This window comes from Macaca mulatta, chromosome 8 (assembly GCF_049350105.2).
Source record: "Macaca mulatta isolate MMU2019108-1 chromosome 8, T2T-MMU8v2.0, whole genome shotgun sequence".
Lineage (NCBI taxonomy): Eukaryota > Metazoa > Chordata > Mammalia > Primates > Cercopithecidae > Macaca > Macaca mulatta.
Window position 1 is genome coordinate 148,880,380 of NC_133413.1, and position 20,065 is coordinate 148,900,444.

Consider the following 20,065-nt stretch of genomic DNA (forward strand, 5'->3'; position numbering starts at 1 on the left):
TTCAAAACCCTTGCTTTATATATGTATGCATGTACTGATCAATAAGAAATTACACCTCTTACTGTGGGTTATGGTCAAAAAATGTTAACAGTCACTGGATGAGAGTATTTCCAAGGTCCCTGGGATAGTTTCTTCAAATGAAAAAGGGTATTAGAGTAACACCCCTGCATCTTTAATGGTTGCGAGAACCAACTAAGATGGTCAATGTGAAAAAGACTGAGAGGGAGACAGTCTTATTCTGCACTGACAGGAATGGCTTCTTTTGGACCCCTGACACCCATCCAGCCCCAGAATCACCAGCTGACTGAACACAAGGAACAGGTATCAGATTTCACTTTTAAATCACCGCAATAATACTTCTCTACCCATGGAAACATCAAACTTCTTGAAATGTTTATGTTCCTGGTTTCTAAATCAATTAGAGGTATCCAGAACAGGGAATCACAAAAAGGAAGTTCTTGATAAACATCTGCTGCATTAGTCTGTAAGTGGCTAACAGCTTGGGTGAATGGACAAATGAATGGATGGATGAACTGATCAATGGATCGATCAATCAGTCAGTCAGTCAATCTGTCAGTCAAGAACAAATGCAGGAAGAGTACATCTCTTAGACCACTGGTGAATCACTCGGCCTCTAGATGCAGTTTAACAGGACAGGTTCTGCTAAAACTTTCTGACTTGCTTCACTCCCTCCTCACTGTGATCCTGCATAAATGTGCACATCTAAATGTCTGCTTCCATATGAAGGGCAGGCTAATGAATGGCCCTGGACTAGCTCAGTCAGGCACACACATTCACTCCCTCATTCATTCACCAGGTGGGCTGAACATGTGGACTCTGTGCTACGGTTCTCAGAAAGAAAAGATACATCCCAGTGCTTGAGGAGTTCACATTCAGGTGGGCGCTGAATATAAGAAATCAATCATCAAGAAGAACTCAGGAGAAGGAAACTTGGATTTATTGAGCACCTGTTCGCGCAGGGCATGTCACATACACACATGAACTTGATGCCATTTATTTCAGAGACAGAGCCCTGGAGATACAAATTTCCCAGCTCTGCTCAGTGCTCTGGCCAACTGCCCACCATTAGGGAACACAAGTGGATGGTCACCACATCCACTTGTTTTATAATTAATATAATTGAAACCAACAAGAGGAACTTGAAGGGGCCTTACCCACAGTTTAGAAGACAAATCAACTCTCAAGGGCTGCCTCTTCAACATGGGTTTTCCCATCTTTGGCCAAGACATATGATCCCACAAAGCCATTGCCAACCACAGACATTATTTCATTTCTGTGAGCTCGGAGCACTGAGATGGCTGGAGTGCACCCTGAGGGCTGATTCTGTGTTCTCCAAATGCACGTCCCATCGGGAGGTGGGAACATTCCTCATGGTTGCAAATTCTTTCTCTTCCTGCTTCTTTTCCCTCTCTGGACAGCGGTAGTGTTTGTATTATTTCTCCCTGGGTGATCTCTGGACATGACTGACAATGAAGCCCATTGACTCATTTTCCTAAAGTTTTTCTTTTGAAGAAAGAGGTAAATTTGTCAAGTGTCTGGTCAGGGTTTTGTAGCACCAAGAGTTTCCTTAAAATGGGCAGTTACACATCAGACGGGGGCTGTCAGAAGAATGAAGAAACGATCTCCTGCCCCATAAATCAAGTTTTCCCAACTTCAAAGGAGTGGGAAAGAACTCACAAAGCATCAGCATATGAAATAATAATAATAATTAGCAACAAGAATAATATTAATAATCATCTGACCGACCGGCAGCATCTGTTGGATTTAATAATTTTGAGGTCTCTCAAGAAAATAAAACAAAAAGCAAACAATAAAAGAAAGAAAAAAAAGGAACACATGGCTGAAGTCTTTCAAGACCTCTGGCTTCCCACTGGGCTCCGAGTTCAAGTTTCAGAAATCCACTGCAGTCTTCCGGCTTTCCAGAGTCCTCTAGGGGCCCTTCACATTACCTGGCCGGGCAGCAAGGCTGGCGAAGTAGGCACACTGGGAAGGGTCACACTGGCCTGGGGGACCAGGGGGTCCTGGGGGGCCAGGATGTCCAGCTGGTCCTGTCTCCCCTTGAGGGCCAGGGATCCCAGGAAGTCCATCTTTAGCATAGCCAGGTTCCCCGGGTTGACCTGGCCCAAGGAGCAAAAGAAACAGAAGGTGGTTCAAGATGCTTCTGGGAGGGGATGGGCCCTGACCTCACAGCTTCCATTCACTATGAACTCAGGACCTGAAACGTCCTCAGATGGAACATCCCCAAGGTCTGGGAGCTCTGAGCAACTAGAGTGGTCCACATAAACACAAGGTAGCAGGAGCACCTCAATATGCAGAAGGAGGGGTTGCTTTAACTATTGGACCTGGGATAGTAATCCAGGTACCACTGGAGAGAAAGAAACAAGGGTAGATTGAGACCAGGTAGGGTATACGTTTTCCACTGAAGAGTCAGATGAGAGACCTGGCCTTCTGGGTTCTTACATGGGTCTAGGGAACATGTCTGAATGGAGAGTAGACACCAAGTCCTAATCATTAACCCTTAGCCCCAATTCACATGACCTTAGAGACACCTGGTGACATTCCATTACTCAACATCCAACTTGTCCCAAATCTCTATTTTCTCAGTTTTATCTACACATTAAATTTGAACCACATATTTGGATTACATTAAGCTATTCTGCAAAACCATGGCCAAAGACAACATCTAGGATGCAAGTAAGTGACACTTAAAATAGTCCAAAATTGAGATCCAGAAAATACTGCCTATAGACAAACTTCTGTCCCTTCACTTAGTAACATCATAACATCATATATAATCAACCTATCTTTCTTCTTAGCTTTGGGAACTTGGAAGGTCAGTGCTAAGTCTTGCGTTTAACCCTAGTAGTGACATCCCTTCTTAAGTCTTAGTAATCATCTTATCAGAAAATCTGATATAAAATAAACACAAAGTAAACTTTTCACTTAAAAAGATCGGTAGATATTTCATTAATTCTATTAATGCTTTGGTAATAGCTATTTAATCTATAATCTTGCCTAGATCAAGTTTGGAGGCCTCAGTGTTATTCATTCCTTGGGCTAAGAGCCACTGAAATGTGATAATTATCTCACTTCCACATTGGTACAGTTACTTCCTCCTTTTCAATGGTTTCTGTTCGGCCATTTACTCTTGATTTGAAATTGCCTGGTTTTAAATGTTACTCTTAATATTATAAGCTATTTGAAAATAGGTGAGCCATAAAAATAAATATTTATAATGTATTTCTAATTATCTTCTCTAAGGAAAATAATAATAAATATCCACTTTAGAAAATTTGGAAAATCATGAAGGTATAAATACTAAAATTGAAATTCTCTATAAGATCAATATTCAGATATGACCTCAGGCAAACATATAAATTAAAGTTAAATAAAAAATAGAAGCCTCAACAGTCAAATTTCTTCTACCTTCCACCTATACACCTCATTTTGGAATGTGATTATTGTTGCATTGTAGACATCTTCCAACATGGCCACTGGGTAGCATGACCAACTTATCCCAGTTTTCTCAAGTCATGTCTTCGTTTTAAAGCTGAAATTCCCAGGTCCCAGAAACGACCTCAGCCCTGGGACAGCTAACCACCCTACCACTGGCTGAGCATTTCCCAAAACATATTCTGAGAAGTGCTAAAGGGATATTAACAACTGCACAGTGAAAGAAAAAGGACTCCTCTTTCAAGTGAATTTCGAAAGTGCTAGGTTAAACAAAATAGACACATTTTAAAATGTGAGTCCTCAGCACTTACGATAGTGAATGTGCACCAGAAATGTCTGAAAGAGAAACATAGTCCCCAGAAGTTCCTGATTTAGCCCAAGTCAGTTTTTGTTTTGTTTTGTTTGTTTTGTTTTGCTTTCTCTAGGACCATTTCATGAAATTTTAAATTCATAGGACACACTTCAACAATTCATAGAATACACTATAGTTTTCTTAGTAAGTCAAGAAGGTCGTAGTTTAGAAATATTTAATGAAACTAAGTAAGTGATCTCTGTCTCCTCCTCATCTGTAGAGCCTAACCCTCCTCTCCACTCACTGCTGAGTCCTGGGGGGCCACGGGCAGGAGTGCTGCGTCTCCAGGTAGCTCACACCCTACCCCTGAGCCTCCAGAATGAGTCATACCTGGGATGCCAGGGGGTCCCATCTCGCCTCGGAGGCCAACTCCAGGTGCACCTGGGTCACCTTTGGCTCCTCGCTCACCTGGGAAGAAAAACATGCACTTTTGATGGTGGAGACCCCCGGGGACAACAGAAACTGGACATCCTGCAACGGGATGTCCAGGTGCAACACTGGGCTGCTGCAGTGCTCCAGTCTAAATCACCGTGTGTACATACCCTCATGCCGCACAGTACCCCCAATTCCCATTCACATACTCATTCACACACACACACTCCAGCACACACTCACATTCAGAAATATGCGTATGGAATCACCAAAACAAACAAACACTCCCTCCTAAAAACGCATTTTTACATATGAACATTTGCTCAAGCACACATCTACCCAATTCCATACAGACATATATATATATTCAAACCATATTGACAACTGTATACATACACTCATATACACATACTGACTCATTCAGACAAATGTACACACCTACACACTCTCTCTCATATGCCATACACACAGAAGTCTGCATGCATCCCCTCTTATATGTCCATGCTTCCTGTATTTCCAAGCATTGTACCTGAACTTTTATCAGGAAGAAACGGGATGATATATAAACAAATTCAACACTCACATAGGCATGTGCAGTGATAAGTAAGACACAGCTCTACTCTCAAGAAGCTTGAAATTTAATAAGAGAAATAAAATAGGGCACGAAGAACATTCTAGTATGAAACAGAATGTGCGATAAGTACCATCATAGGAATTTTAAAAACCACTCCACGCACGCAGAGGAGACAGAGTGATCCGTTTCCCCTGGGAGGACACTTGAGATCATATTTGAATGAAGATGGTGGAGATGGGAGTAAACTGTCTCTCACCCTTGTTTTTTAAATCAATCACTTGTTTTGCCATATTGTTTCCAGAATATCTGCTGCATGCAATATATTTTCTTTTGTAACCCCAATTGAAATTCTGCTGGTTCACAGGGACTTCAGACCATTCACTTTTATTGTTATAATAATTATGTTTGGTCAGTATTCTGCCACAATCTGATGTTCTCTATGCTTTATGCTTTCTTGTTGACATTTATTTTATATATTTTGTTTTATGAAATCATATGAGTAGGACTAGAATATACAAATTTAACAAAAAGCCTTTCAAGTAGTAGAAACATTATAGGAAATGGATACACAAATTAAGAATTAGTAAGAAAACGGGAGATCAAAAGAGGACAATGTTAGAGGCATCCGTCTCCCTAACTCCAACAAGTCACTCCAGAGCAGCTAAAATGACACCACATGCTCTTTTCCCTGCCCCACACTTACTCCTAATCGCACAGAAGTGAATTATGGGCTGGTCTCCTGTCTTTTATCTTTATTTGAAATTGCCTTATTCAAAAATTATTAATTGTATAAGCTATTTGAAAGCAGGCAAGCTTTAAAAAGTAGATCAAATATTTTTTAAACAACCTTTTATAAATCATTCTACTATAAAGACACATGCACACATACGTTTATTGCAGCACTATTTACCATAGCAAAGACTTGGAACCAACCCAAATGCCCATCAATGATAGACTGGATTAAGAAAATGTGGTACATATACACCAAGGAATACTATGAAGCCATTAAAAAGAATTGAGTTCAGATCTGTTGCAGGAACATGGATGAAGCTGGAAACCATCATGCTCAGCAAACTAACACAGGAACAGAAAACCAAACAACACATGTTCTCACTCATAAGTGGGAGCTGAACAATGAGAACACTTGGACACAGGGAGGGGAACATCACACACCGGGGCCTGTTGAGGGGTGGGGGTCAAGGGGAGGGAGAGCATTAGGACAAATACCTAATGCATGCGGGGCTTTAAACCTAGGTGACGGTTTGATAGGTGAAGCAAACCACCATGGCACATGTATACCTAATGTATCAAACCTTCACATTCAGCACACGTATCCCAGAACTTGAAGTAAATTAAAAAAACAAAACAAAACTTTTATTTGTTAAAAAAATAATTTTTTAAATTTATTTTTTAATCCTTCCCCTCTCTCTCTCACATCTGTCTTCCTGCAGAGAGAGTAAGTGCTCTGACCTGTTTGCCACTGTGTGATGAGTTAAATGGTACAGCCTCCACCCTCTGAAAGAGAGACCTTCTGTTGGCTGGAGCTCTGATGTCCTGATAAGTCACTGCCTTGAGACCTGGGCAGTTAACAGCTGCTCTGTTCCAATTTTAAGGCTGGCATTTAATCTCCATTGAGATGAAATGTCTGATTCCTCAGTGCTAAACTCGGTAGGGGAAGAAGGAGGCATGTTGTTTACCTCCCTGAAACTTGAGCAGCAGAGATGGAGAGAGAACAAGAAAGTAGGAGGGAACTGATTCAATCTTCCTAGCAGAAGCATAATTTTGTAGAAATGTCAAGTATGAAAGCCTCTTATGCATATGATAAAATTATATGATGCGAAAACTCTGGGTGTTACCAAGCTACAGGCAGTGAGAGTGGCATGAATAATGCATGCAGTGCCACCTCCCAGCCGTGTTCCTTCTCTACCTTCTAGAAGTACATGGAGCACATCTCCTCCAGGTCTTCACTCACCTTTTGGACCTATGGGTCCAGAGGGTCCTTCCAGACCACCCTGCCCAGGACGACCTGGCTCCCCCATGGGGCCGGCCCGACCTGGAAGCCCATCTTTTCCAGGGGGCCCTGGGGGCCCGGGTCTGCCTTGAGATGCCTTCATGTGCGCTGGGGGCATCTGGGCCAGGAGGTAGGCGAGTTTGGCTGTGGAGTAGGAAGAAGAGAGGCATTTCATGAAGAATGGATAGTGGACATAGGACAGGACGGCTACTCACTGCCAACTCAGAACCAAGGGGCCAATAATAGCTGCAGAAACAATATCGATGACACGTCACTTGGCATATGTGCAGCATTTGTATGGGCACCTTCTGATTGTGGCTGGCCATGGGGTGACTTAATCAGTAGTGACCATCACTGACCCTGGAGCAGGTCTGCCTAGGCTGAGATCCCAGGACTGCCACGGCCAGCCAGGTGGCCTCGAGCAAGCTACTTGACCATTCTCAGCCTTGGTGTCCCTTTCTATGCAATGGAGACAATGAACTAGCACCTACCCCACTGGGCTGGAATGAGGATGGAGTACGTGAGATGATGTATGTGGAATAGTGCCTGGTACTTGCTAAGTGCTCAGGAGATGCTGGCTGCTACCCCAGGGGCAGAACGATGGAAGCCATAGTAGCATGGACAGCAGTAGCAGTAGTAGCAATTGCAATGGTCAGCTGGGGAAACTGACGCTGGGATGGAGGAGATAAGTGGCTTACACAAAGCTATGTTGGTCACTTTTCCTCTCCAATGTCAAATTCCTCATCTATAAGCTAAAGGGCGGGACACGATGGTCATTGGAGATCCTATACATCTAAAATGTTAATATGACAGAGCTGATTTAAAGACCCAGAGGTCCAGTGCTGGTCTGGCAGCCTTTCAATGGGACAGGGATATATGCCCATCTGGTGGCCACCAAGGGCAGTCTTTGTTTCCCATGCAGTCACAGGTAATCAGGCCCAAACTGCTATTTTGCAGACAGTGTGACCAAGACCAGAGGCTGGGAGGCTACCCAAGGCCCCTGGCGTTTGACAGGGAAACCAAGGCAGAGTCAGGCTCTTCTGACTGCCTGGTTGATCACTTCCCAGAATACCTCCCTTCTACTACTCCTATCACAAGGCGGCAGGAGGACAGGTGGTCCACTTCTGCAACCTGACAAACTGCTCAACTTTTCTGAGCCTTGATTTTGTCATCTTTAAAGTGGAGTGGATACTCCTTCCTCAAAGGCCTGTTTGGAAGAAATGACTTAGCCCAGCAGATTCTCTACCCAACCCAATTTGAAATGGGTCTTGTCTCTGCTCTTGGGCTAGAGATCCCCCAAAAGCAAAGGCCATTTCTGTCACTGATGAATCCAACATTCAGAAGGCAGAACTCAGAGATCTACACACATGAGACCTCAGAACACCACCTACCCATGGTACCCACCAATCTGGTCCTTATTTCCCTCCTCTCATCGCCTCCTTCTCCCACCCAGCACCCACTCGTTGATGTGTGCTCCAGAAAACAGTCCTTTGCCCTCATTTCCATACGGGAAAAAGACCATGTTTTTTTTCCTGTATGGAAATGGACCGTGTTCCCCTGGACACTCTAAGAGGACAGGAAGGAGGGCCGTCTTGTTTACAGCTGTGTCCTTGCTCCCAGCACAGAATCTCGCAATGGGAGGTGCAAAATAACTGAGACATGATCATGTAAATAAATGTGCCCTCCCCTTTTGTCCTTGTGCGCCTGGAAAGTAGTTATGGATTTCTCTTCTTCGCTGCAACAAGATCTTGTGTGACTTTCTTCTCCTCTAACTTCCCATTGCAGAGGGAATGGGAATGGCTGTTGTTCAAGACAGTTTGGTGATGAAGAGCACAGAACCTTCAGTGAGGCTTCCCGGGTGCAAATCCTGGCCAGATCTTCCCAGCTCATCAACCTTAAGTTACTTAGCCCCTAATAATTCTGCTTCTAACAATTCTTACAATAATTACATGAGCCTCATGAGATTGTTTGGAGGCTTCTTTGGGTTAACACTTGCAAGTGCTGAGAACTTCACCTGATCTTGGCAAATGCCAACATGCTGGCATGATTACTACCATCCTCCTACTTTCCCCTCCCTAAGCATCTGCTACGCACAGGCACATGCTAGACCTGGGGACGTAACAATGAGTCAGTGCAACAGGACTGAAAGGATTTTAGTTCCTTGAAAGCACTAGGCCTGCCTGCCCCACTCAGGGCCTTCACACATGTTGTTCCATAGACCTGGGGTTGGATTTCATCTTTCGGCTTGCAGCTCACATGGCCCCTCCTCCAGGACGCCTTCATTAATCCACTCCCTGGCCTCTGAACTATCTTAGGTGTGTTCATCTGTCCTCTTTTAATGCCTGCCGTGAAAAATAAAATTTAAGAACTTTTATTGACTTTACTAAAATCATCTCGTCTATTTGTTTATCTACTTCCTCCTCTGGACTGTGAGTTTCATGAGGTTCATAGCAGTAAATAACCAAAATTCTTTACAGACTAGATAAGTGGCTCAATGCACAGAATAAATGATTGATCATAGCAGAGCTGTTTTTGTAGATAGTGAGCTCTCCTTCACTAGAGGTAATCAAGGGAAAGCTGAAGGACTAGTCCTAGAGAACGTATGTGTCAGATAAAGGACAGACAGTCTTCAGGGTGTTCCTCAACCCTGTTAGTCTACACTTGAGCTGCCAGTCAAGTGCTTTTCTTACTCCAGGATGCAAAAGCATTCAAGTCTGAATGAAAGGACTGCTTCCTGGGCTCTTCTCTGCAAGACCGTAACACAGTCCAGATACTCACTTTCGAGCTGCTTCCCCAGCTCTTCTTGAATAAGCCGACGCAGGGTTTCCATGGATGGAGACTCCCCCTAGGAGGGAGGGAAGGTGGAGTCATTCATCTTCCCAGTAACTTCTGCCACCTAAGAACCCGAGGACTCAGGAAGCCAGGAAGTTCGTAGGTGGTATATACCCACACAGGGAAGCACATGTTCCTAACCCAATCTTTTCCATGTCTCAAATCCCTTCCTCCCTTCTGTTATGCAGGCAGCATCATCCCATTTTACACAGCAACCCGGACTCTGGGCTCTCCAAGCCACTGCTGTCCTTCCTTCCATACCCTTCCAGCTTATTCACTGGATATCCTTCCTGATCAAGCCACCATGCCCATTAATTCCACTCATACTCCCTTCTTAGCACTGGACATGGGAGATCTGGCCCCTAATCTCTCCCTGCCAAAGTTGTGTTCACTTTTCGGACATAGCCCACAGGCTGCCTTCTATGTGAACTCGTGTGGATTTCCTCTGCCTGGCTACTTGGCCACTCTGGTTCCTGTGGTCTGGTTTTCCCTGCTTAGGTCCACTGTGGCTCTAAAGAACTTTCTCACCAAGTTCTGGTGCTTGGTCCACAGAAGCTGATGAGTTTGCCAACCAGAGGAGCAAGTGTTGTCTCCAAGCTCACACAGTGGCATGTGATTCTTAGAAGAACCTAGAGGAGCTGTCCTCAAGCTGTACAGAGCTGGTCCCTTCCTGTCTGACTGCTCAATGGCAGTGTCTACCCCTCAAGGGCAGGGGTCTTACTGTGCTCATCTCTGTAGCCCCATACCTGGCATGAGATAGACTCCATTTCCTTATTCTTTTATTCTGACCAAGAATCTTTTCTATTAGTCCCAGAATTCTCATCACTGCCCATAGCAGCAGGACTGGTAGAACTTGGCAAAGCTCCAAGAGGGCTTTGGAAGCCAGCTGAGTGCTCCAGCCTCTCCACTGACTTGGCCAAGAGACAGACTCTGGCTGCCTGGCATCTTTCAGGGCAGCTGAAACCCAGGCTGACCACAGCCACCAGGAACTGACGCAACTGCAGAGCATCAGAAGTGGCAGGGACATGGAGGTCATCCAGACCTGGGCTCTGAGAAATACAAGGGTCTCCAGAAGACCATATGGGCTGCTGAGCAGGAAGGGGTGGTCACATGGACCTCCACCAGGGGAGCTCTGCGTCTATCTTTTTATAGCCCATGTATGCCTGTGTCACGAGATTGTGTAAATGAAAGTTCTGCCACTAGGATAAAGGATGTTTAAAGAAAGAAAAAAACATCACTCTAAATAAGCCCTTGTTCCCAGCTTTGGAAAAAGAGAGATGCAGGGGGAAGAAGGAGTACTCTAGGTTGGCAGATACAAGAGTGGCAAAGCCAGGCATCAAAATGGATGGTGAACCATCCCACAATGAAGTTCAGACCCCTGGGAACTGGGTGTCTTCTCAACTGCCTTTTGCACAAGGTCTTGGGCAGAAGAGTTCTACAGCCCAAGAAATGAAGTCTTAAGGATTCATTACCACTGAGGAAGAGGGTTGAACAGAAGAGGGACTATTTTTGAGCATTTCTTAAGCTAGGCACATTATTTAACTTGATCATCATAAATCAGAAGAGGATTGTTTTTCCTTTTTGCAGACAAGGAACGGCAGATTCAGAGAGGAAAGGTAGCCTGCTCCAGGTCACACCTTCAGTCACTGGAAGACTGGGATGTGTAGCCTAGTGCCTCTGAAGTCCACACACTTCCCTGGCTCCCTTTAAGGCCCCGAGGAGCCCCGAGTCCAAAGCCGTACCAGCATCCTTACCCTCAGTCCTGGAAATCCTGGCTGGCCTGGAGGCCCTGGGGGTCCAGCTGGTCCGTTCTCCCCAGGTGGTCCTTGGGGACCCATCAGGCCTGTGTGGCCTTTGTGGCCTGGGATTCCAGGGTCCCCAGGCTGGCCCTTTCCACCAGGAGGTCCTTTGTCACCTTTGATCCCAGGATCTCCCTAAGGAGGCGAGAAGCATATTAGCGTGTGTCTCAGGGCTGGAAACTGTACCCCATGCGGCTGCAAAAGAGGTTCCCCCAGTCTGCCTCTTAGATCACTGAAAGGGAGACCTTGGCCCTGGGTGGCCCATGTGTGGCTTGGGGTAACAAGAGCCCCAGAATCCATCACATGCACCATCCTGATTGTACAAATGAAAACATGGGCAGCCTGGGCAAGATGTTGTGACCCCATCATTAGCAAAAATAATTTTTTAAAAAACTAGCCAGGCACAGTGGCAATTGCCTATAGTCCCAGCTACTTGGAAGGCCAAGGTGGGAAGATCGCTTGAGGCCAGGAGTTTGAGACGACAGTGAGCTATGATCATGCCACTGCACTCCAGCCTGCATGACAGAGTGAGACTCTGTTTTTTAAAAAAGAAAGGAAAAAGAAAAAGAAAACATGCAGGGCCCAGAGACAGAAAGCCACCAGCCCATGGTCACACAGCTAGTCTATAGAGAACAGGATAAGAATGTTGATTGCAGAATTCCAATCCTATTCTTAATCCCAAGAGTGCAGCTCCTCGGGCTGCCTGGAGAAGGCTGGCCCTGGCAACTGAGACTGATGGTGGAGCTGCTGACCCCTTTCTGGCCTGGTTTTGCTCTCTAGAGACAGTGGTCCTCTCTCAACAGAGGTGACTCCCTCCCAGGTCATCTCCTTCTCCTTTCTCTCAGCTCTAGGGAGTTCACAGAGGATTATCCAATGGCTTCCAACACTGCCTAGGGCTCATTTCTCCCCACAGCTGACCCAGAGTTGGAAGTGCTGGACCAATGATTTAGTAACTATGGCAAGCCCAGGGCAGTCCAGTCCTCCGCCTTTATGTGCTACTGTGTGTTTAACCAGCAAGTTCAAATGGTTGGTTGGTCTGAAAATATGGCACCCACATTCATGGCCTCGGAGATAATGGAACTCCATTGCTGGGATGTAGCAGAGAAAGGGAGGCTCAGGGAGAAAAAGAAGAGACACCATATGGTAACTGTAAATGTGTGGCATGGCTGACAACATGACCCAGAGTCACAGCAAAGGAAAACGGTACAGTCACCACACCATCTCTAACAGGCACTTAAATGAAAAATGCAAGGAGTGAGACAATAGATAACGTATGATATGCTCATAGTGGGGAGGGGGTTAAATACAAGGTAAATGCACATTTATAACTCACACCGCACACAATTCTGTATGCACAGACTCCCTCTGAAAAGATAAAAAGGAAAAGCACTGTGATAGACCCTGGAGACGGGTGGGGCTAAGGGGTGAGACAGAAGAGGCACATAATTTTCGTTGCATTCACTTGTCCTGCAGTTTTCACTGTTGAACAATGTACCTGTATTGCTTTTAATATTTCAACAATAACCCAAAATCAATGAATTCAAAAATAACAATTGAGCAGATCCAAAGAAGTCACTTCAATTTTCCAGGTGTGATGCATTTCACAGGACGTTGCAATCTCTGTCAGTGATCTTGAATTCAGGGGTCTAGTAAAGTCCTGGTATTTGTACACCTGGATGCCAAGGCCCTATCTCATGTGTGGTACAGCATTTTCTATTCATTAAATGTCTCACAATCACTTTGTGGTGACGGCACTTGTCCCATATTTCAAATGTTCCCAGAGTACAAAGAAAAGGGTAGTCTAATGGCTCCCTGGCAATGTGCCATGAAAGCACTTAACAGGCAAAAGGCAAGCTCTCCGCGTATTGATTAGGTATTAAAGAAGAGATGCCATTGGTGGTCTGAGTTCCTTGGCTCTCAACCAAAATTCAAGCCTATATCCTGCGCCAATAGCTCCCACGGGTGCCTGAGTCGCATTCTCGGAGGGGCAGGGGGGAACGTCAACGCCTTCTCAGCCACATGTCCCTCATGTCCCTGGCTCCGTCGCTCAGGAACCAACAGCCACGGGATAGAGGAATCAAAGTCATGGGAAGGAGACAGGAGGAAGATCCAAGGGGGAGAATCCCTGAGACTCTGCCCCCACTTTTCTCACTCCTCTGGCTGTGGGAGAAGCCAGCCGGCTCCCCACCCACCCCACTTGCGAAGAAAGCCGAGATAAATTCTTTTCAGGACCATGGAAAACAAGCGGGGGTGGGCTGGGGGTGCCTGGGACGTCCGTGTCCCTGTCGTGCAACAGTGTGACAGCGTGAGGCTGACCAAACGCAGGATTGTGGGCAAACGAGACACAGAAAGCCTCCAAAGGGAGCAGCAGTCGTGAGTGTGAGAACGCGTCCGCCTTCCACAGGCTCTTCAGCAAAAAAAGAGAGAAAAAGAAGAAAAAAGAAGCATTTTCCCCTGTTGTTTTTTGGAGAAATGAAATGTAAAGAAAGGCTTTCTGAGTATAATGCCAAGGCAATTCATTATGGGAAAATCTGTTCCCTTGTCACCTCCAGCGACAAATTTGGCTCCTGGCAAATTGGCACTTCGGGAGCTGAGCCCATCTCGGTGGGCATTCGCACATGGGGAGAAAGAAATCTGTCAATGTCTCCCAAGGCTTGCCTTTGAATCTCTAATTGTGATGATTTTAGTCCTTAAACTAATAACCAGAAAGGAAAAAAGGAAAAAAATAATAATAACATCAAGTACAAACAATCCTGGGAGGAAAAGAACCTCCCTTTGTGGGGCTGGTGATCATCCAGGAAAAAGTGAACAAAATCACGACAGGTGGCGTGATCCAGGAGGGTGTTTACTAAGTGCTTTGGACAAAGGCCAGGCTCAACATCCCGTGGCCACTGTGCAAAGGTCACGTTCGGCGTGTTCAAGGTGCCCGTGCTCTCTCCACTCACCCTTTCTCCTTTGAATCCAGGCTCTCCAGGCTTCCCAGGGACCCCCTGCAAGGAGAAAGCAAGGACAGTCATTGCCCCAGACCCTCTGCACTGGCGTCCTTGCCTCGCTGGATATTGTTCACAGTCCTGCATGCTGAGGACAAGGGATCCTCAAGAGATAAGGTCCCCCGAGGGCTCCTTTCTGATTTATGCCCTCTGATTTATGTGGGGGTGGCACACTGCGTCTTCTTTCCTTTCCTCCTGGCACTATCCACCTTTGACTGATGGCACCAGCCCCTGGTTGGCCCCTCCAGATTCCTCCCCTACCTCTTGTGGGATAAACCCCACTCCCTTTAACATGCCCAGGAGGCCCTGCACGAATTGTTGTCTTCAACAGGCTGTCACTGCCCTGGATGGCTCTAGTGCAAGGGACAGACAGTTCTGCCATCTCATGGCCTCTGTTCCTTGTCTTCCCTGTGCCTGCAGCATGCTCCCCACCTCTCTGTCCAGACACCTACTTCCCACCTGGCCTGCAGGTCTCCTCTTCAGGAAGCCCCCTGACCACCCAGCACTTAGAGAAGTGGCCCTCTTCTATGTTCCCACAGTCCCCACCCCCTCCTGGAGGGCAGTCACATCAGGGAACAAAGGACACAGCCCACAGTGCCCACTGCTTCTGTCACGGTCTCCACCTGGAATGTCTCCTTCCTGCCCCTTTGCCCCCAGCTCCTCTGCCATCTCCTCTGTAAAGCATTGGCTAATCCCTCTGGCCAGTGTCCATTCTCATGCATGGGTTACTTTCCTGCCAGCTGACACCTGTCTTTCTCCCCATATATGATGACCAAGGTATGCTTGTCTGCCTGCCTCTTAGACAGCACACATTTGGAAAGCAGAGCTTGATATTGGGAAAGGAAATTCAGCCCAGGGGCTCTTGTCCCATCTCTTGGTTGATAGACTTGGTTGATAGATTGAAGAGAAGAAAGTCAAAGATAATCCCAGCACTTTGGGAGGCCGAGACGGGCGGATCACAAGGTCAGGAGATCAAGACCATCCTGGCTAACACGGTGAAACCCCTTCTCTACTAAAAATACAAAAAATTAGCCGGGCATGGTGGTGGGCACCTGTAGTCCCAGCTACTAGGGAGGCTGAGGCAGGAGAAGCGCTTGAACCCAGGCAGCAGAGGTTGCAATGAGCCGAGATTGCACCACTGGACTCCAGTCTGGGCGACAGAGAGAGACTCCATCTCAAAAGAAAAAGAAAAAGAAAAAGAAAAAGAAGGCCGGGCGCGGTGGCTCAAGCCTGTAATCCCAGCACTTTGGGAGGCCGAGACGGGCGGATCACGAGGTCAGGAGATCGAGACCATCCTGGCTAACACGGTGAAACCCCGTCTCTACTAAAAATACAAAAAAACTAGCCGGGCGAGGTGGCGGGCGCCTGTAGTCCCAGCTACTCGGGAGGCTGAGCCAGGAGAATGGCGTAAACCCGGGAGGCGGAGCTTGCAGTGAGCTGAGATCCGGCCACTGCACTCCAGCCTGGGCGACAGAGCGAGACTCCGTCTCAAAAAAAAAAAAAAAAAAAAAAAAAAAGAAAGTCAAAGAGAGGACTCTTGACCTCCTCTGAGCCTGGCTATTTCAGCCCCAGAAACATTCACTACATCGCTTTCATGCAGGTGCCATGTTCAGCCCTGAGACCTATGCAGAGGCCAGGGATAAGACATGATCCTCATTCTCACAGAGTTCACAGCCTGTCCACGAGGTGGAGGTGGGCAGGAATTGATTCTAACACAAGGCAGACTGATTTAATTTCTGTAACATAATTATCAAAAACTGCCTCGGTATTCCTGGGTGAATCTGTAAGTTGGGAAGCACGGAGCCTTGAAAGTTGGATAAAACTGAACAACAAAAAGTGGCAGGAAAGGCAATCCACATGGGTGGAAGAGTGAGGACCAAGCCTTGGATGGGAGAAGATGGAGACATATTGAGCATGGGGAAGCAGGAGCCTCCCGTTCTAAGGGGAGAGCTAGATCAGATCTTGAAGACCTACGATGCCTGCTTAGCCTAGAATTTATTTGAGAAGTGCAGAGAGAATTTATTTAAGCAGCAGCCCAAGTACAAGCACATGGGGCCGATGCACACTCAGAAATGGGAGCTACAGGTATTTCCTCTTTACCTCAATCCAGACAGCAGAGGAAACAGTGATTGGGCAATGAGTGGATGATACACCCAGTGAGTGGCACCCTGTGGCTGAGGTGAGGAGCAAACACTTTCCAAGCATGAAGCTATCCGATTCAGTTTCAAGCCAGTGACCACCTCCTCGCAGTTAAGAACGTGACCCAAAGGCACAGAGTAAAAATGCATCTTCCTCATTCAAGTGGGAGGATGCAGGCTTTGAAACGGAGAAGCTAATTTCCATAGACCTACTTTCTCTGCATTCAATCATTCTTCTGTTCATCTCTCATCAAATATTTTTGGTATCTAGTCTGTGCTGGTCTCCTGGGCTACAGCAGAACAGAGCAGGGTGCTAAAACCAAGCATCGTGGGGGGTCTGCTTTGCTTCAGTGTCAAGGAAAGTCGGCAAAAGGAACATTTCAGCTGAGACCTCAGGGTGAGTAGGAATAAGCATGGGAAAAGTGGGCCCTTGGAAAAGAACTTGGCGTGTCTCAGGAGCTAAGAGGCCAGTGACTGGAGCTTAGAGAAGAAGGGGAGTGGTGGGACTGCGGCAGCCTGATTCCACGGAGAGAGCAGGGGGAGGGCTGAGCTGCAGGTTGTACTGCAGCGTCTCCATATGCTTATGCTCTGCAGACCCTCTGCCTGCTGGGTGAAAGACTGTGGAGGGGCAAGACTGGACAAAGGGAGATCCATAAGGGGATCACTGCAGTGTTCAAGTGAGAGCAGGTGACAGATTAGATTAGAGTCCCAGGGGCAGAGACAGAGAGAACTGGACAAAACCAACAGGTATTTTGAAGTCAGAGTTGACAGGATTTGTTAATAGCTTGGATGCTGAGGGATAAACAAATGAAACAGACATATCAAGATGGTGCCCCGGAACCGGCTACATAATCTGTGGGGCTCCTGGCAAAATTAAAACATGAGCCAGTTGTTCAAAAGGCATTAAGGATTTCAAAACAGTGAAGGTAGATAGTGTTAAGGCAAGTGTGGGCCCTTCTAAGCCGAGGGCCTGAGCCTGCATAGACTGCCCATCCATGGGAAAGGGTTGCCAAGGGGTGAGTGGGCATGGGATACTTGCCTCCTTGCCTGGGACTCCTTTCTCTCCTGGTTCTCCCTGGAAAACAGAACAGAATATCAGTGGCTCTGCAGCATCAGCCCAATGTCAGTACTAAGACGGTCTTTAAAACTGACATTTCCATTCAAGTCATGTTCCAGCAAAGACAACAATCGATGGTCTATCTGGCCAAGGACATCCCAGACAGGCTCTCTGGCCAGCCTGTGCAGGGGAAAGCAAAAAATCGCCCCAGGTTAGGAAGAAGAGCCACAGGTTAAGAGCTCCTTGTCAATGGGATGGGTATGACTCCACCAGGAGGGCCTCCAGGATATCAGTTTTACAAATAGTCCTGTTGTGGTCAGGAGGCCTCTCTCAGAAGCAGGCTCACAATGTATGAAACAAGAAGCCAATAAGACACTGGGCTCCAGGTTCAATTCTTGGCTCCTCCACTGTTTGGCTCTGTGACCTGAAACAACCTTCCTACAACTTCCATAAGCTCTCTGTGCCTCAGTGTCTTCATCTGTAAAATGAGAACAGTGGTTGCACCTGCCTCAAGGATTACTGTGAGGTATCAATGTGTTAGTTCTCCTAAAGCACACTGGGCAGCAGCAGGCATGTAGTGAGGGCTGGACAAGCACCCCATTCTTATCATGACTCAGGAGCAATTGCTACAGGGCATCCATAGGAGTGGGTGCCTGGCTGCTCAGTGGCAGCACATTATTAACAAGGGGATGGAGAAGGAGACTTGGCCTTTAGCAAGGGAGTGCATAGGCCCATGTAAAAATCAGTGAATGGGACCATGCAAAGCCTGGGCAGCATGGTAGAAAAGGGTAAGAGGGGCTACCACCTCCAACAGGCTGGGCTTGGCTGGCAGTGGGGCACGCAGAGGGGTCAGAATTCAATTGGAGAGGATGGACAAGAACATGGGCAAGCTTTCTACTCTGGCATGTTGCATGCAAGCCTCATTCATCAGGTCAGCAGTCCAAGCAGTGGACTGCAATATGCAGATGACACCAGAGGGCTCCACTTGGAAATGTTTGAATCCCTTAGCATCTCTCTGTCCAGAAACTTGGCAAAGATTACCTTACAGCTTCCCCCTAACTTAAGCCATCAAGAGACCTTGACTCAAGGATGAGCTGGAGCGCAAACCTACCACGTGGCTTTGAGTTAATCACCTACGTGTTCTCACCCAATGGCTCAAACTTGCTCACCTTTACAATTATTTCCAAGCGTCCTTCAAGTTCTAGGATCATGATCAACACCATTGTCCCACCACATGCATTATTACAATGGTTTGTATTTACTGAGCACCTGCAATGGTCAGGAACCATTGCTGATCCCTTTATATGAATGATTTCATTTAATCCTCAGAAGTAGATGCTGTCATTATCCTCATTTGAATAATGAGACAGCTAAAGCATAAGAGGTTACAACACTTTCCTAAGATCTCATGATTAAGGAGTGATGGCACTGAGATTCCCATGCAGGTGTGACCTCGGGGCACTCCACTGTCTCATAAACTGTGATGCAACTTTGACTCCACACCAGGTCACCATGGCCTGAGCAGACAGAACTGAAGACACAGGAGGTGGCAGGGAAGGTACTGCACGTGAACGTCACAACCTGGAGCCAGGTATCTTGGGTTCCATTGGGGTTCTCTGCTTACCGGAGGCCCACGGGGACCCAGGAAGCCAGGAAGTCCTGGGCTGCCATTTTCCCCTTTGCTTCCTTTCTGGCCCTGCAAAGAGAAAACAGAATTAATTCCTCAAGGTCATGTACCAACTCAAGCAGATTCGGAAACCTTGTGACCACTCTGAAATCAAAAGGCCTGAGACATCCACTCAACACACAAATCCTCCTATGATGGAGGGGCATGGGTTAGAAAAAGACACAGGGTCTTGGGACTCCTGGTAGTGCTGTCATAGGAGGGGAAGAAGATGAGAAGTCTCCCTGTAGACAGCCGAGGGTCTTTCCGTTCGAAGCAACTAAAACAAACTGGGACAGATATTTAACAAAGACCCTGAGATGTGCGGAGCTCTCCAAGGAGTGCTCTAGTGAGATGGCATACCACTGCCCATGAGGTGGCCAAAGCTCACTTGGTAGAATCACATTTTGGGAAAGGACTTCGGGAATCTTTCAACTTCAACTTTTCTGGGGAGCCATCATGCATGGGTCAGTACTTCCAGGATCAACTCTGCACCAGGGGAGGTGATGGGTCCAGTTTCATGACCCAACCCCACCTCCTCTGTTCTGTCTCACCAGCAGCAACAGGTCTCACACCATAGCCCCTGAGGGAGGTCACTATGTTTGCTAGGAAGTTGGATTCCTTTTGTATAGCTGTCCCTAGTCCAACAAGAAGAGGGTCTCTGCTAGGGTAATCAAATGCCCAGTTTGCCTGGAACCAGTAGATTTCCCAGGATGCAGGATTTTTCCAACTGGGAAAGTTCCTCACAAACTGAGATGCACTGGTCACTGCAGTATCCGAAGTACCAAGGCCTGGTCAGCCCA

The 20,065-nt window shown here is 46.8% G+C and overlaps 1 protein-coding gene across 1 annotated transcript in view; it reads right to left on the minus strand.

Moving 5' to 3' along the window:
- Positions 1-936: 936 nt before the first annotated feature.
- Positions 937-20,065, minus strand: part of COL22A1 (collagen type XXII alpha 1 chain) — a 327,910-nt gene continuing 308,781 nt past the window's right edge. The window contains exons 57-64 of the mRNA XM_028852945.2: positions 19,224-19,295; positions 17,582-17,617; positions 14,360-14,404; positions 11,370-11,549; positions 9,562-9,628; positions 6,745-6,927; positions 4,157-4,234; positions 937-2,138 (exon numbers count right to left, since the gene is read on the minus strand). Coding sequence (XP_028708778.2) covers positions 1,951-2,138; positions 4,157-4,234; positions 6,745-6,927; positions 9,562-9,628; positions 11,370-11,549; positions 14,360-14,404; positions 17,582-17,617; positions 19,224-19,295 — 849 coding nt within the window. The 3' untranslated portion in view covers positions 937-1,950. The remainder of the gene's footprint in view (positions 2,139-4,156; positions 4,235-6,744; positions 6,928-9,561; positions 9,629-11,369; positions 11,550-14,359; positions 14,405-17,581; positions 17,618-19,223; positions 19,296-20,065) is intronic.